We start from the raw sequence: 13,000 nt of genomic DNA, 5'->3' as shown, positions 1-13,000 counted from the left end.
GACTACAGAAGAAAATGAATTAAACTGCTTGCACAAATGAATGACAAGAATAGTAAGTAAACCACTACCTACATTTTCTTTCTTTCAACATCAATACATTTTCTTATTCACTCATTAAGTTTGAAGCTTAATGTGTCATCAAGTTAAAGTATATCAATAGTTAGAATCCCTCTGCATCCCCATGTTCACTACCGCATTATTTACAAAAACAGCTAAGATATGGAAACCTAAATGTCCATCAATGGATAAATGAATAAAGATAATGTAGTGATATATACACATATGCATAGACACACACACACACACACACACACAGAGTCTATATTGAGCTATTAAAAAAAGAATGAAGTCTTGCCATTTGCAACATGAATGCACCTTGAGGGCATTATGCTAAACGAAGTAAGTCAGACAGAGAAAGACAAATACCACATGAACTCATTTACATGTGGAATTTACAGAAAACCAAGCTCACAGATATAGAGAACAGAGAGACTACTGCCTGAGGTGGGGTATGGGGGTGGGCGAAAGAGATTAAGGTAATCCAAAGGTACAAACCTCCATTAATTAAATACATTAAGTCATGAGGCTATAATGTACAGCATGGCAATTATACTTAATAATACTATATTGTGGAGCACCTGAGTGGCTCAGTTGGTTAACCATCTGCCTCCAGCTCAGATCAGATCCCAGGGTCCTGGGATCAAGCCCCGCCATCAGGCTCTCTGCTCTGCACGGAGCCTGCTTCCCCCTCCCTCTCTGCCTGCCTCTCTGCCTACTTGTGATTTCTGCCTGTCAAATAAATAAAATCTTTAAAAATAAATATACATACATATATACATTAAGTTATGAGGCTATAAAGTACAGCATGGCAATTATATTTAATAATACTATATTGTGGGATACCTGGGTAGCTCAGTCGGTTAAGCATCTGCCTCTGGCTCAGGTCATGATCCCAGGGTCCTGGGATCGAGCTCCATGTCAGGCTCCCTGACCAGCAAGGAGTCTGCTTTTGCCTTCCCTCTTCCCACTCCCCCTACCCCACCTTGTGTTCCACTTTCTGTCAAATAAATGAAATCCTCTAAAAGAAAATAATAATAATAATAATAGGGGAGCCTAGGTGGCTCAGTCATTAAGCATCTGCCTTCAGCTCAGGTCCTGATCCCAGGCTCCTAGGGTCAAGCCTTGCATCAGGCTCCCTGCTCAGCGGAAAACTTGTATCTCCCCCTCCCACTACCTCCTGCTTGTGTTCCCTCTCTCACTATCAAATAAATAAATAATCTTAAAAATAGTAATAATACGCTGCATTCTTAAAAGTTCTCACCACAAGAAAACAAATTCTGTAACTATGTGTGATAACTGATATTAACTAGATTTACTGTGATCATTTTACAATATATAAAAATACTGAATCATGTTGTACACCTGAAACTAACATAATGTTGTATGTCAATTATACTTCAAATAAAAAAATTTAAAAATTTATTTCAATGTTTTAAAAACAGCTCCAATTACCTCTCAACTGCAATTAATTGAATCCCCTTATTAATAAGTTAGGCTGTCGGTAGTTATCACTGCATCAACACTTTTTGAATCCTTACATGTTGGGTACTGCTCTAGGTTCTAAAATACAATTATTAACAAAAGCAGAATTGGTTCATGTGGGGACAGGGGAAGGGAGGAGGAAATTAAACACACACAAAAAAACAGAGCAGTATAGTAGACAAAGACAAAGAAAGGCAAAGGGTGACATCTGGGGCTTTAATGAAAAAACTCATGGTAGCCATGGAAAGGAAGAAAGACCCCAATAGAAGGAAAGCAAATGTTAAAGTCCTAAGGCAGGAACAAGCTTCCCATGTTCAAAGGCAAAAGACCAAAAAAAAAAAAAAAAGGGCCTAGCTAGTATGACTTTAACACAGTAAAAAAAAGATAAAAGGGAGAGAGATGAGGTCAAACAGAAAGGCAGGAATGAGATCACCTCAGCTGTCCATACTTTACCTTTAAGACCAAGAGCTACAAACTTTTCTTATAAAGAACCAAACAGAAGGGGAAAGGAAAGAAACTATTTTTGGCTTTGTAAGCCATAGTCTCTGTTGCAACTATCTCTCCCTTTCTAGTGTGAAAGCAGCCACGGATGAAATGTGAAGGAGTATAACTATGCTCCAACAGAAGTTTATTCATGGATACTAAAATCTGAATTTCATGTAACATTCACATGTCATAAAACATTATTCTTTTGACTTTTTTCAACCATTTAAAAATGTAAAGGCATTCCTGGCTCACAGGCCACACGAAAACAGGAGGCAGGCTGGATTTAGCCCGCAGACCATCGTGTGCCAGCCCCATTAGATGATAAAGCTCTCTGTAGCATCTAACAGCACCATACATACTTAGGCGTAGAACAAATACTCTCAATGAGATTTTCAGCTTTACTTTTCAGTCCCTGCCATTTTATTTTCAGAAAAGGCAGACATGAGAATATCTCAACAACAGAACAGTGGGAACCTGATCACACTTGCCCTACACTAAAGCAAACCTAGAGTTTTGCACCCCTCTCTGTTAGTAACCATGGTGCCATAATTCCTGGCATACAATAGGCCTTCAACAAATTTTTGGTGAACAAACCTCAACACCTATCTAGACACTTCCTGTTATAAAAAACAGAGAGTAAAAGTAGCATTTGCAGTTCACCTACTAGATGACTTTGTGTGAACCAGGAAAAAAAAAAGGCCTACAAAGCTTTGGACAGTGCTAGTTTATGCACTATCTCTGAGGAGATGGACACTTTTTTTCCCCCAAAGGGACCCCTTCATCACCCAAAACAGATGCAATACTACAAGTATAAATGGATATCACTTTTGTACCAAAAAATAAGATGCCCCTTCCTCTGGGTAGACTCAGCCCTACACCAGGGCCAAGGCTTGGCTGGCCAAGTGTAGACTAGATTCCATCCCCTGCTGATCAGACGTACACAGTCACAAGCAATGGTCCTAAGTATTTAAAAAAGGATCTTTAAATACAAATTACCCATAATTTGTCATTTTTGCAACATTTTTCAGAGTATCTCAAGATGTAAAAACAGATGCCCAAAGAGACTAAAGATAAAAAGTAGAGTAGTAAGTCATTTCACAATTTAAATTTAAAAAAAGAAAAAAAGAGCCCTATCATTAAGACTGGACTTCTTAATAAAACATGTATGTCCTTTGTGTTCATTTTAATAATCAGAATTCAAATGACTATGCTTTTATCATAAAAACTCTGGCTAAAATGTGTCATCAACAACTATGACAATTACCTGAAAGAGCTTTAATAAACATGGTATTAATTAGTCTTTTTGATAAAGGCACATAATTAATGAATATATAGAGCACTGAATATTTTTGATTGCTTCTATCTAGAAAATCTAGCTTCAGTAAAATAACTTCATATTTGATTATAAAAGTTTTCTTCCCCTATATAATACCATTACTAACAAAAACAACCGTGACGACAACTATATAAAATAACAAAGTAGTGCATGCTAATTCTGATTTTGCTCAGCAGAAACCATTTTTGCTTTTCTACTGAAAGCAGGAGAATCAAAGGACAAAAGCCACATTAAGTTCTGAGTCCCGTACAAGACACCAAAAAGAAAAAGGAGAAGGCAGGGTGGCTAGCTAGCTTAGTCAGTAGGGCATGCGACTCTTGATCAAGGGGGTTTTAAGTTTAAGCCCCAGGTTGGGTATAGAGACTACTTTTAAAAAATGAGACAGGGCGCCTGGGTGGCTCAGTGGGTTAAGCCTCTGCTTTTGACTCAGGTCGTGATCTCAGAATCCCGGGATGAGTCCCACATCAGGCTCTCTGCTAAGCAGAGAGCCCGCTTCCCCCGCCCCTCTGCCTGCCTCTCTGCCTACTTGTGTTTTCTCTCTCTGTGTGTCAAATAAATAAATAAAATCTTTAAATAAATAAATAAATAATGAGAGAAAGAAGAGGATGGGAAGCAGGATTTTCTTTTTCCTAAAATAAAGAATTTGCTGTTCAGTGGGTCTGCAGACTCTGCTCCTCACAAATTAATCTAACCACCTTCCTTCTTCCTTCTCTCCTTTTCCTTAAAGCATCTAATTGATATTCTTTGTTCCATCAGGTTCCCCCTACCTTTAGAGCTTTGGGTTCTGTGCACATTCAACTATGCAGTCTTCACTGTGGGGGCTCATTTCCACCAAACCTCTGGTAGCATCTCCGACACATCACTCTCTCGATCCTCCTTGGATTTTGTATGTGTACACTTTGTCTGCCTGTCTACTCTGTTCTCGTCCTGTGCCAATCTCTTGAGAGGCCTCTAAAGAGATAAGCTCCAAAATACTGGAATTTAAGTGCTTCATCATCTAAATCCTCACAGCATACTTTCTATAGTCACGACACATATCTACCCTGTACTACAGTTCTCCTTGTATACGTCTAATCTTCCCACACTGGACCATGAATTGAGGGTAAAGGCTATGTATGATTCATTTGCTGATTTTTCAAAGTACCTAGCATAATGCCTTACAGAGCAGGTATCCAAAACCTTGGTTGGAAAAATACATGAAATGTTTCTGTGGAAAGGCAAGGCACAACACTGATAACTTTTGAGGACTACTATCCCAGGAAATTCACCTTTTTCAAGAAGTTTTCAGCAAACACTTCTTGCCCTTTGGCTTATTTTCCTATGCACTTCATTCAGGATCTATCTTATTCAATTAACACCTACTACAGTGATCAGCCACTAAAGCCTATTTGCACCTTTGGACTTTCTGACTGACATGCCCCACTACTGATTTTCCCCCTCCTGTCACAAAGAGAAATGCTATAATGATGTTACCTACTTATTAACAATCACAGCTGGTTGATTTTCCCTTTAAAGATAGTCCCAGTGGGGGGCGCCTGGGTGGCTCAGTGGATTAAGCCGCTGCCTTCGGCTCAGGTCATGATCCCAGTGTCCTGGGATCGAGCCCCGCATCGGGCTCTTTGCTCAGCGGGAGCCTGCTTCCTCCTCTCTCTCTGCCTGACTCTCCGCCTACTTGTGATCTTTCTCTCTGTCAAATAAATTAATAAAATCTTAAAAAAAAAAAAAAAAAAAAAAGATAGTCCCAGTGGAATACAGTGGATGCCAATAGAGAATGATGTAACAAACAACAAAGAATTTATGGTCGGAAGAGCAACTGGTCAAATCCAGTCCTTTCACTTCAGGGAAGTTTCTATGCTTCCCAACCTCTCCCTTTTATAAAACCTGAATGAATTGAATACTGAACTTTCTATAAAGTATCTAGAATATAGTACCAATCTCATAGGAAACATTCAATAAATAGAAATTATTATTACAAGATGGTAATATTATTAATCTAATTACCTATTACACAGTATATGTATCATGCTACTTCAAATATAACCTCAATTTACATCTGCATTTCTGAAAAGAGGACAGTAAGGAATTGTCAATTAATGTATTCATAATGGCTTGAACATAGTTTTCCTAAACAGATAACCACCCACATCAAAATGCATCTGCTTACCTCACTGCCCTGCATAGTCTTCGCTGGGTTAGCAGAAGGGATGGCAGCATTCAGTTCAGGCTCTGGCTTACACAGAAGTGCAATGGTGTCACGGTGAGACTGATAACGTTCTTTCACTTGCCCATCTGCTTGCACAGCTTTATCCAAAACGGCTCTGAAGTTGGTTCCCTCTGTGAGGGAAAAAAATGTTGCCAGAGTACAGCAATGACTTTAATAGTAACATTTATAGGCTGATTATACTTTTAGTTCTGCTCTCCAACTTTACTTTTCCCCCCCTCTTCTATGGACCCTGATTCATTCATTATATAATGGAAACTGAGCTCCTGTCGCCCTTGGCATTTTTGTTTCTGGCAAAACACATGGGTATACCTTAGCATGTATTTGTGGTTACTATCCACCAAATAAAAACTAACCGGCATTAGTCTAATCCTTTCCTACAACTCATTAATATAGAGAGAAACCATTCACTCCAGAAATTGTTGCAACTTACTTAAAAAGTATTCCCCTCTCAAAGGATCACTGACTGCTTCAACTTGACTTAAAAGAACAGCCGTTAACATTTTTAGGAAAAAATGTCTATAGTACTAATTATATAATAGTAAATAAATAAATAAGTCTCTAGCTACCATAAAGACACTTACCTTAACAAACACAAATCTTTTTTTTTTTTTTTTTTTTTTTTTTAAGATTTTATTTATTCATCAGAGAGAGAGAGAGAGAGGGAGAGAGAGCGAGCACAGGCAGACAGAATGGCAGGCAAAGGCACAGGGAGAAGCAGGCTCCCTGCCGAGCAAGGAGCCCGATGTGGGACTCGATCCCAGGACGCTGGGATCATGACCTGAGCCGAAGGCAGCTGCTTAACCAACTGAGCCACCCAGGCGTCCCACAAACACAAATCTTAATAATTAAATTCTTAAAAAAATAATAATTTGATTTCAAATTAACTCACCTTTTACCACCAACTACTAAGTGAAATGACATTACAAAACCATATGCATATAATATGATCTCATTTAGGAGTGCCTGAGTGGCTCAGTCAGTTGAGCATCCAACTCTTGTTTTTAGCTCAGGTTACAATCTCAAGGTCACTGAAATCAAGCCCTGTGTCACACACCACATTCAGTGGAGAGTCTTGAGATTCTCTCTCCCCTTCCCCCAACTAGCACTTTCCCTTTCTCTCACTCTCTCTCAAATAAATAAAATCTTAAAAAAAAAATAAAAAAAATACAGAACTGATCTCATTTATTTTAAAAATATGCTTAGAGCTTAATACCAGTTCCTGGAACCAGTGATATCTAGTGGTTATATAGATGCTCTAAGGAAAAAAAAAAAAAAGGCACAGGGCTTAGAATATGAAAAGAGAGATACAGAATCATTTCCATTTTTACTCTGTATTTTTTAAGAATTCTTTAGAATTTGGGGCGCCTGGGTGGTTCAGTGAGTTAAAGCCTCTGCCTTTGGCTTGGGTCATGACCCCAGTGTCCTGGGATTGAGCCCCACATCGGGCTCTCTGCTCGGTGGGGAACCTGCTTCCTCCTCTCTCTGACTGCCTCTCTGCCTACTTGTAATCTCTGTCTGTCAAATAAATAAATAAAATCTTAAAAAAAAAAAAAGAATTTTTTAGAATTTGGGGGGCACCTGGGTGGCTCAGCCAGATGGGTGTCCAACTCTTGATTTCGGATCAGGTCGTGAGATCAAGCTCCAGGTCGGGATCTGTGCTCATAAGGAGTCTGCTTGAGATTCTCCTTCTCCTTCTGTACACACACGTGTCCCTACCATGTGCTCAATCTTTTTTAAAAAAGAATTTTTCAGAATTTTTAAGAATCTGAATTTCTGGGGCGCCTGGGTGGCTCAGTGGGTTAAGCCGCTGCCTTCAGCTCAGGTCATGATCTCAGGGTCCTGGGATCGAGTCCCGCATCGGGCTCTCTGCTCAGCAGGGAGCCTGCTTCCCTCTCTCTCTCTCTGCCTGCCTCTCCGACTACTTGTGATTTCTCTCTGTCAAATAAATAAATAAAATCTTTAAAAAAAAAAAAAAAAGAATCTGAATTTCTTATAATGAACATGAATCACCTCTGTTATTTATTTATTTATTTATTTTTTTTTTTACTATTTTAATCTCTGTTATTTATTTTTTATCTCACCCTGAACTGAGGGGGAAAAAACCTGTGTTTTCAAAATAGCAGTTTCAGTAAAAACAGGTTTACAACAGACCCTAATTTAATCAAGCAAAAATGTGGATCCAAACTGGAAATTTATATGGGCACCTGGATGACTCAGTCAGTAGAGCATGCAACTCCTAATCTCACGACTGTGAGTTCAAACCCCACGTTGAGTATAGAGATTATTTAAAAATAAAATCTTAAAAAAGAAAAATTGGGAATTTATTCAAGTAAAAGCCACTTATATACATTTTACCTGCTCTTAAAGGCTTATAGAGTTCATTAGATGGTGTCCTTTGCCAGCGTTCCTTGAATTTTGCTCTTAAATCATTGTCAGTTGCTTCTTCTTCATCTAACAATCTTAATGACTTTTAAAAAGAAGTAAAATAACAATGAAGTATCATTTCTGGTATAAAAAAATTAAAACATTTTTTAAATGATCAGACTCAATACTGGTTGAGGATTAATGAATGGGAATACCTCTACTTTACTGGCTGAACTATAAAATGGTACAATTTTTGTGGCACAAATCCAAGTTATAATATATTTAACAAACACTTATAAAATTTAAGACTAGGTTAGCCATTACCTTACTCAATAAATTAAAAAGTAAGATAAACTAAGAGATTATGTATATCCATACACAAAGGCTACTATGAACAAAGATTCTTTCTAAGATTAAAATAAATAGAAAGCCTTAAGACCTTAGATGCCATAAACAAAACAAAGAGAAAGACGTTAACTTATCCACATGAAAATCAAAGATTCAGACTTTTATCCCAGTACAACAAACTAAAAAGTAACATGTACAAAATGGCTTCTGAATGTGTACCTGAGAAGACAGAAGAGTCGGGGGCCAGAACACAAGAAAGTGTTAATAATCTACCAGGAGAAATAAGTGCTAAAGCACAGGTACCTGCTAATCCCTGGCATCTTAGAGCAGAAGTCTACAAACTTTTCTGTCAAACACTAGAGTATTTTAGGTTTTGTGGACCTTTGTCGACCATATCTGCCACATTTTTTTTTACAGCCCTCTAAAAACAGATTAAAATCATCTTTAACTAGTGAATCTCATAGAAATAGGTCACAAGCCAGAACTGGTCCACTGTACATAGTTCACCAACTATACAGTTCACTACTGGCTTAGAATGTGAAGGTAACAGAACAGGAGCAGGACACAAGAAACATGGGTGGGGCTGCTATGAGTGGATGTCCCATCAAAGGCATTACCCTCCCACAGACTGGGATACTTCCACATGGGTGACACTCACTGGATGAATTTTTTAAAATGAAGACTGCCTGACAAAGGAACTTTACCTGTGTTGGCTCTAAATAGAAAAGAAAAGAAGTATCACCTAAGATTCCTATCAAAAGCCTATACTTAGGACTGGAAATCACACTACCTGTGTGAACAAAGCCTTACGACATACCTCTGACAAAAAGGTTAACTACAAAATTAATAATAATAATAACAGTATAAAATAAAAAATAAAAATTCTCTAGAAGAATTCACTTTAAAACTTAGACCTCAACGAATTCCCACATATAAAGTTCCAGGAAATGTGAATTCATAATTTAAAAAAAAAAAAAATCATTGAACATTAAATGCAATGGAGTATTTTGGACTAGATCTTGAAAAAGAAGGGCACTGATGGACTAACTGGTAAAATCTGAGTAATAATATTGTACCAATGTTAACTTCTGAGTTTTAACAAATGAACCATGGCTACCAAATTTGAAACATTTTGTTAAGTCTAAAATTATTCAAAATTAAAGTTTTAAAATGTAAAAGCAAGAACACATACAAAAAAAACCACCAAACTCAAGAGGAAACAAACCATGGTGAGCAAGAGTCAGCAAAAGGAACAAATCACAGAACCAAACCACAAAGACAAGAGATACTGGAATTATAAGATACAGATAAAATATATTTAATATGTGTTTAGAGTAAAAGATAAATTGAAAGTGTGACACAGGAGAAGGAGAACAGAAAGAACTGAAAAAAGGACTAAGTTAGAATTTCTAGAGATGAAAAACATAATAAAATTAGGAAGCTAATCCCTACTTAAAAGGTGCTAAGATATAACTGAAAAGGATCAGCAAATGGGAGAAGAATAGGAAGAAATTATAGACAATAAAGCAGAGAGCAACAGAAAATAAGAAGCTTAAAAGACATGGAAAATAAAGTTATGGGCTCCTGGGTGGCTCAGTAGGTTAAGCATCCAACTCTTGATTTTTGGCTCAGGTCATAGTATCAGGGTCCTGGGATCCAGCCCATTTCAGTCTCTGTGCTCACAGGGGAGTCTGTTTCTCCCTCTACACCACCCCACTAACTCTCTCTCTCTCAAATAAATAAATAAAATCTTCAAAAAAAGAAAGTTAAGAAGAGTCAACTTAAATATAATTAGCAACCCGGAAAGAATTACTAATGACAATAGGGAGAAAGAAATGTTCCAGGAAATGAAAACTAAGAATTTCCCAAGATGGATGAAAAGATTCAATTCCTCAAATTCACTGAATCCAATAAAGTATCAGTATCAAGCAATTTAAATGGAAGAAAATCCATACCCAGACACAACATAATAAACTTTAAAGAAGAAAAGAGTCCACAACTTCTATGCAAGTTTAGAAAGAGAGAGAGAGAGAGAGGAACTATGCAATAAAACCAGGAAAAAGTGGAGATGGGGATGGGAAAGAATAAAAGAGAAAGAAACATATAGGAAGAAAAAGAGACAAGTAGAAATTACAAAATATAGCAGAAAATGAATAATATGAATAATCAGTTAATATAAATGGACTTAACCCTCCACAGAAACATATAAAGGCTGTCAAACAAAATTAAGAAGAAAACTTCTGCTACGTGCTATTTACAGGACACAGCCACAAGGGTAAACAAGTTGAAAGTCAAAAACATTACAAGAAAACTACAGATCAAATCTATAAATACAGATGCACAGTGCTCAAAAAAATACTACCAAAGCAAATCCAGCAGCAAATTAAAAGGATTATATTCTGGGACACCTGGTGTCTCAGTCAGTTATGCATCCAACTCTTTGATTTCAGCTCAGGTCATGATCTCAGTCATGAGATCAAGTCCTGGCATCTGGCTCTGCACTGAGCATGGAGCCTGCCTAAGAGTCTCTCTCTCTCCCTTACCTCCTGCCCCTCCCTACCCCACTTCCATATGCAAGCACTCTCTCTAAAAACAAAAACAGAAACAAAAAACAAAGGATTATATATCATGACTAAGTAGAATATTCTAAGAATGCAAGGATGGTTAAAATCGAAAAACCAATTAATATAATACTCTGTATTAACAGAATGAAGGTAAAAAATGTAAGAACATGTCAAGATGTAGAAAAAATATTTGACAAAATCCAATGTCCTTTTATGATTAAAACAACAACAACAACAACAACAACTCAACAAACTAGGAATAGGAAAGAACTTCCCTCAACCTCATAAAGGACATCTATGAAAAACCCACAGCTAACGTCAACAGAGTGAAAGTTGGGAAGCTTTCCCCTAAGATCAGGGACAAGACAAGAACATCTGTTCTCACCACGTCCATTTAACACTGTACTGGTCAGGGCAATTAAGCAAGAAAAAGAAATAAAAAGACATCCAAAAAAGAAGTAGTAGAACAATCTCTACTTGCAGATTACATGACCTTAATGAAGAAAATTCTAAGGAATTCACAATATAACCATTAGAGATAATAAACAAACTTAGTAAAGTTACAGAATACAAAATCAACATACAAAATCTATACTCTATACACTATACTCTAGCAATAAACAATCCAAGAAGGAAATTAAGACAATTCCATCTACAATAGCACCAAAAGAATTAAATACTTAGGAATAAATTTAACCAAGGAGGTGCAAGACTTGTACATTAAAAGCTACAAAACACTGCTGAAAGAAATTAAAGAAAACCTAACTAAATGGGAAGACATTCTGTTCATATTCATGTATTGGAAGATTTAATATTGTAAAGATTGGCAATACTTTCCAGGTTGGTCTAAACATGCAGTGCAATTCCTATCCAACTATTAACTTTAGGATTTCCTATATATAAAGGTTAAATCAAAACCACAATGAGATACCACTTCATACCCACAGTATGGTTATAATTAAAAAAACAGAACAATCAGGGGCACTTGGGTGGCTCAGTCGGTTAAGCGTCTGCCTACAGCTCAGGCCACAATCCCAGAATCCTGGGATCGAGCCCCATATCAGGCTCCCTGCTCACTGAGGAGCCTGCTTCTCCCTCTGCCTGCTGCTTCCCCTGCTTGTGCTCCCTTTCTCTGACAAATAAATAAAATTTAAAAAAAAAACCTGAACAATTTAAGGGTTGGAAAGGTAATGTAAAGAAACTGGAACCTTTACACACTGCTGGTAAGAATGTAAAATGGTGCCACGGCTCTGGAAAAACAGTTTGGTAGTTCCTCAAAAAGCTGAACATTGAATTCCTGTATGACCCAAAAACTCCCCTCTTCTGTATATACCCAAGAGAATTAAAAACAGGTGCTTAAGAAAAAAAAAAACCTGTTCACAAATAGCATTATTAATTACCAAAAAAGCAAAATTACCAATATTTATTACTGACAAATAAACAAAATGTGATATATCCGCACAATGAAGTGTTAGCAATAAGAAGAAATGAAATGCTGGTACTACAACATGGATGAACCTGGAAACATTATTCTAAGTGACAGAAGGTCAAAGTGCACATACCATTTCTAATTCCATTTATATGAAATGTCCAAAATAAGCAAATCCACAGAGACAGAATCAGAGTAGTGGCTGCCAAGAGCAGGGGCAAGGAGGAATGAGTAGTAACTGCTAGTGAGTCTGGAGTGAGTGCTAGCGAGAATGGAGTTTCCTTGGGGTGATGGAAACTGAAATTAGACAGTGTTGGTGCTTGTACAATACCGCAGACATACTAAGAACCACAGTCCTGTACACTGTAAAGAGGTTAAAATGAATTTTGTTATGCAAATTTTAACCTCAAAAACAGACATGCAGTTGTGAATATAGATTTTTTTAAAGAATCAGGTATGTTGAAAACAAGAGATATCAACAAATGAAAAACAACTTTCAAGGTGGCTGAAAAGCACAAAAAGCACACTAAATAACCAATTAATGAGCTGGAAGGCCAGCCTGAGCCAGTCTTCCAGGAAGAATGAGAGCACAAAGACAAAAAGAAGAAATGTTGAAAGATAGGAAAACTGATCATCACCAGAAGAACTACCACCCATCTGACAGAAATCCATTAAGAGAGGGCAGAGAAAAAAAAGTAACTAAAGAA

At 37.3% G+C, this 13,000-nt stretch overlaps 1 protein-coding gene across 1 annotated transcript in view; it reads right to left on the bottom strand.

Annotated features, from left to right (window-relative positions):
• Positions 1–13,000, bottom strand: part of PDCD6IP (programmed cell death 6 interacting protein) — an 81,691-nt gene that overhangs the window by 21,411 nt on the left and 47,280 nt on the right. Inside the window, exons 11-12 of the mRNA XM_082725816.1 lie at positions 7,944–8,055; positions 5,529–5,698 (exon numbers count right to left, since the gene is read on the bottom strand). Of these exons, the coding sequence (XP_082581942.1) occupies positions 5,529–5,698; positions 7,944–8,055 (282 nt within the window). The remainder of the gene's footprint in view (positions 1–5,528; positions 5,699–7,943; positions 8,056–13,000) is intronic.

This window comes from Mustela nivalis, assembly GCF_964662115.1.
Source record: "Mustela nivalis genome assembly, chromosome: 1".
In the NCBI taxonomy this organism is placed as follows: Eukaryota; Metazoa; Chordata; class Mammalia; order Carnivora; family Mustelidae; genus Mustela; species Mustela nivalis.
The sequence above is the reverse complement of the archived record's forward strand: the minus strand, read 5'-3'. Positions and strand labels throughout refer to the sequence as shown.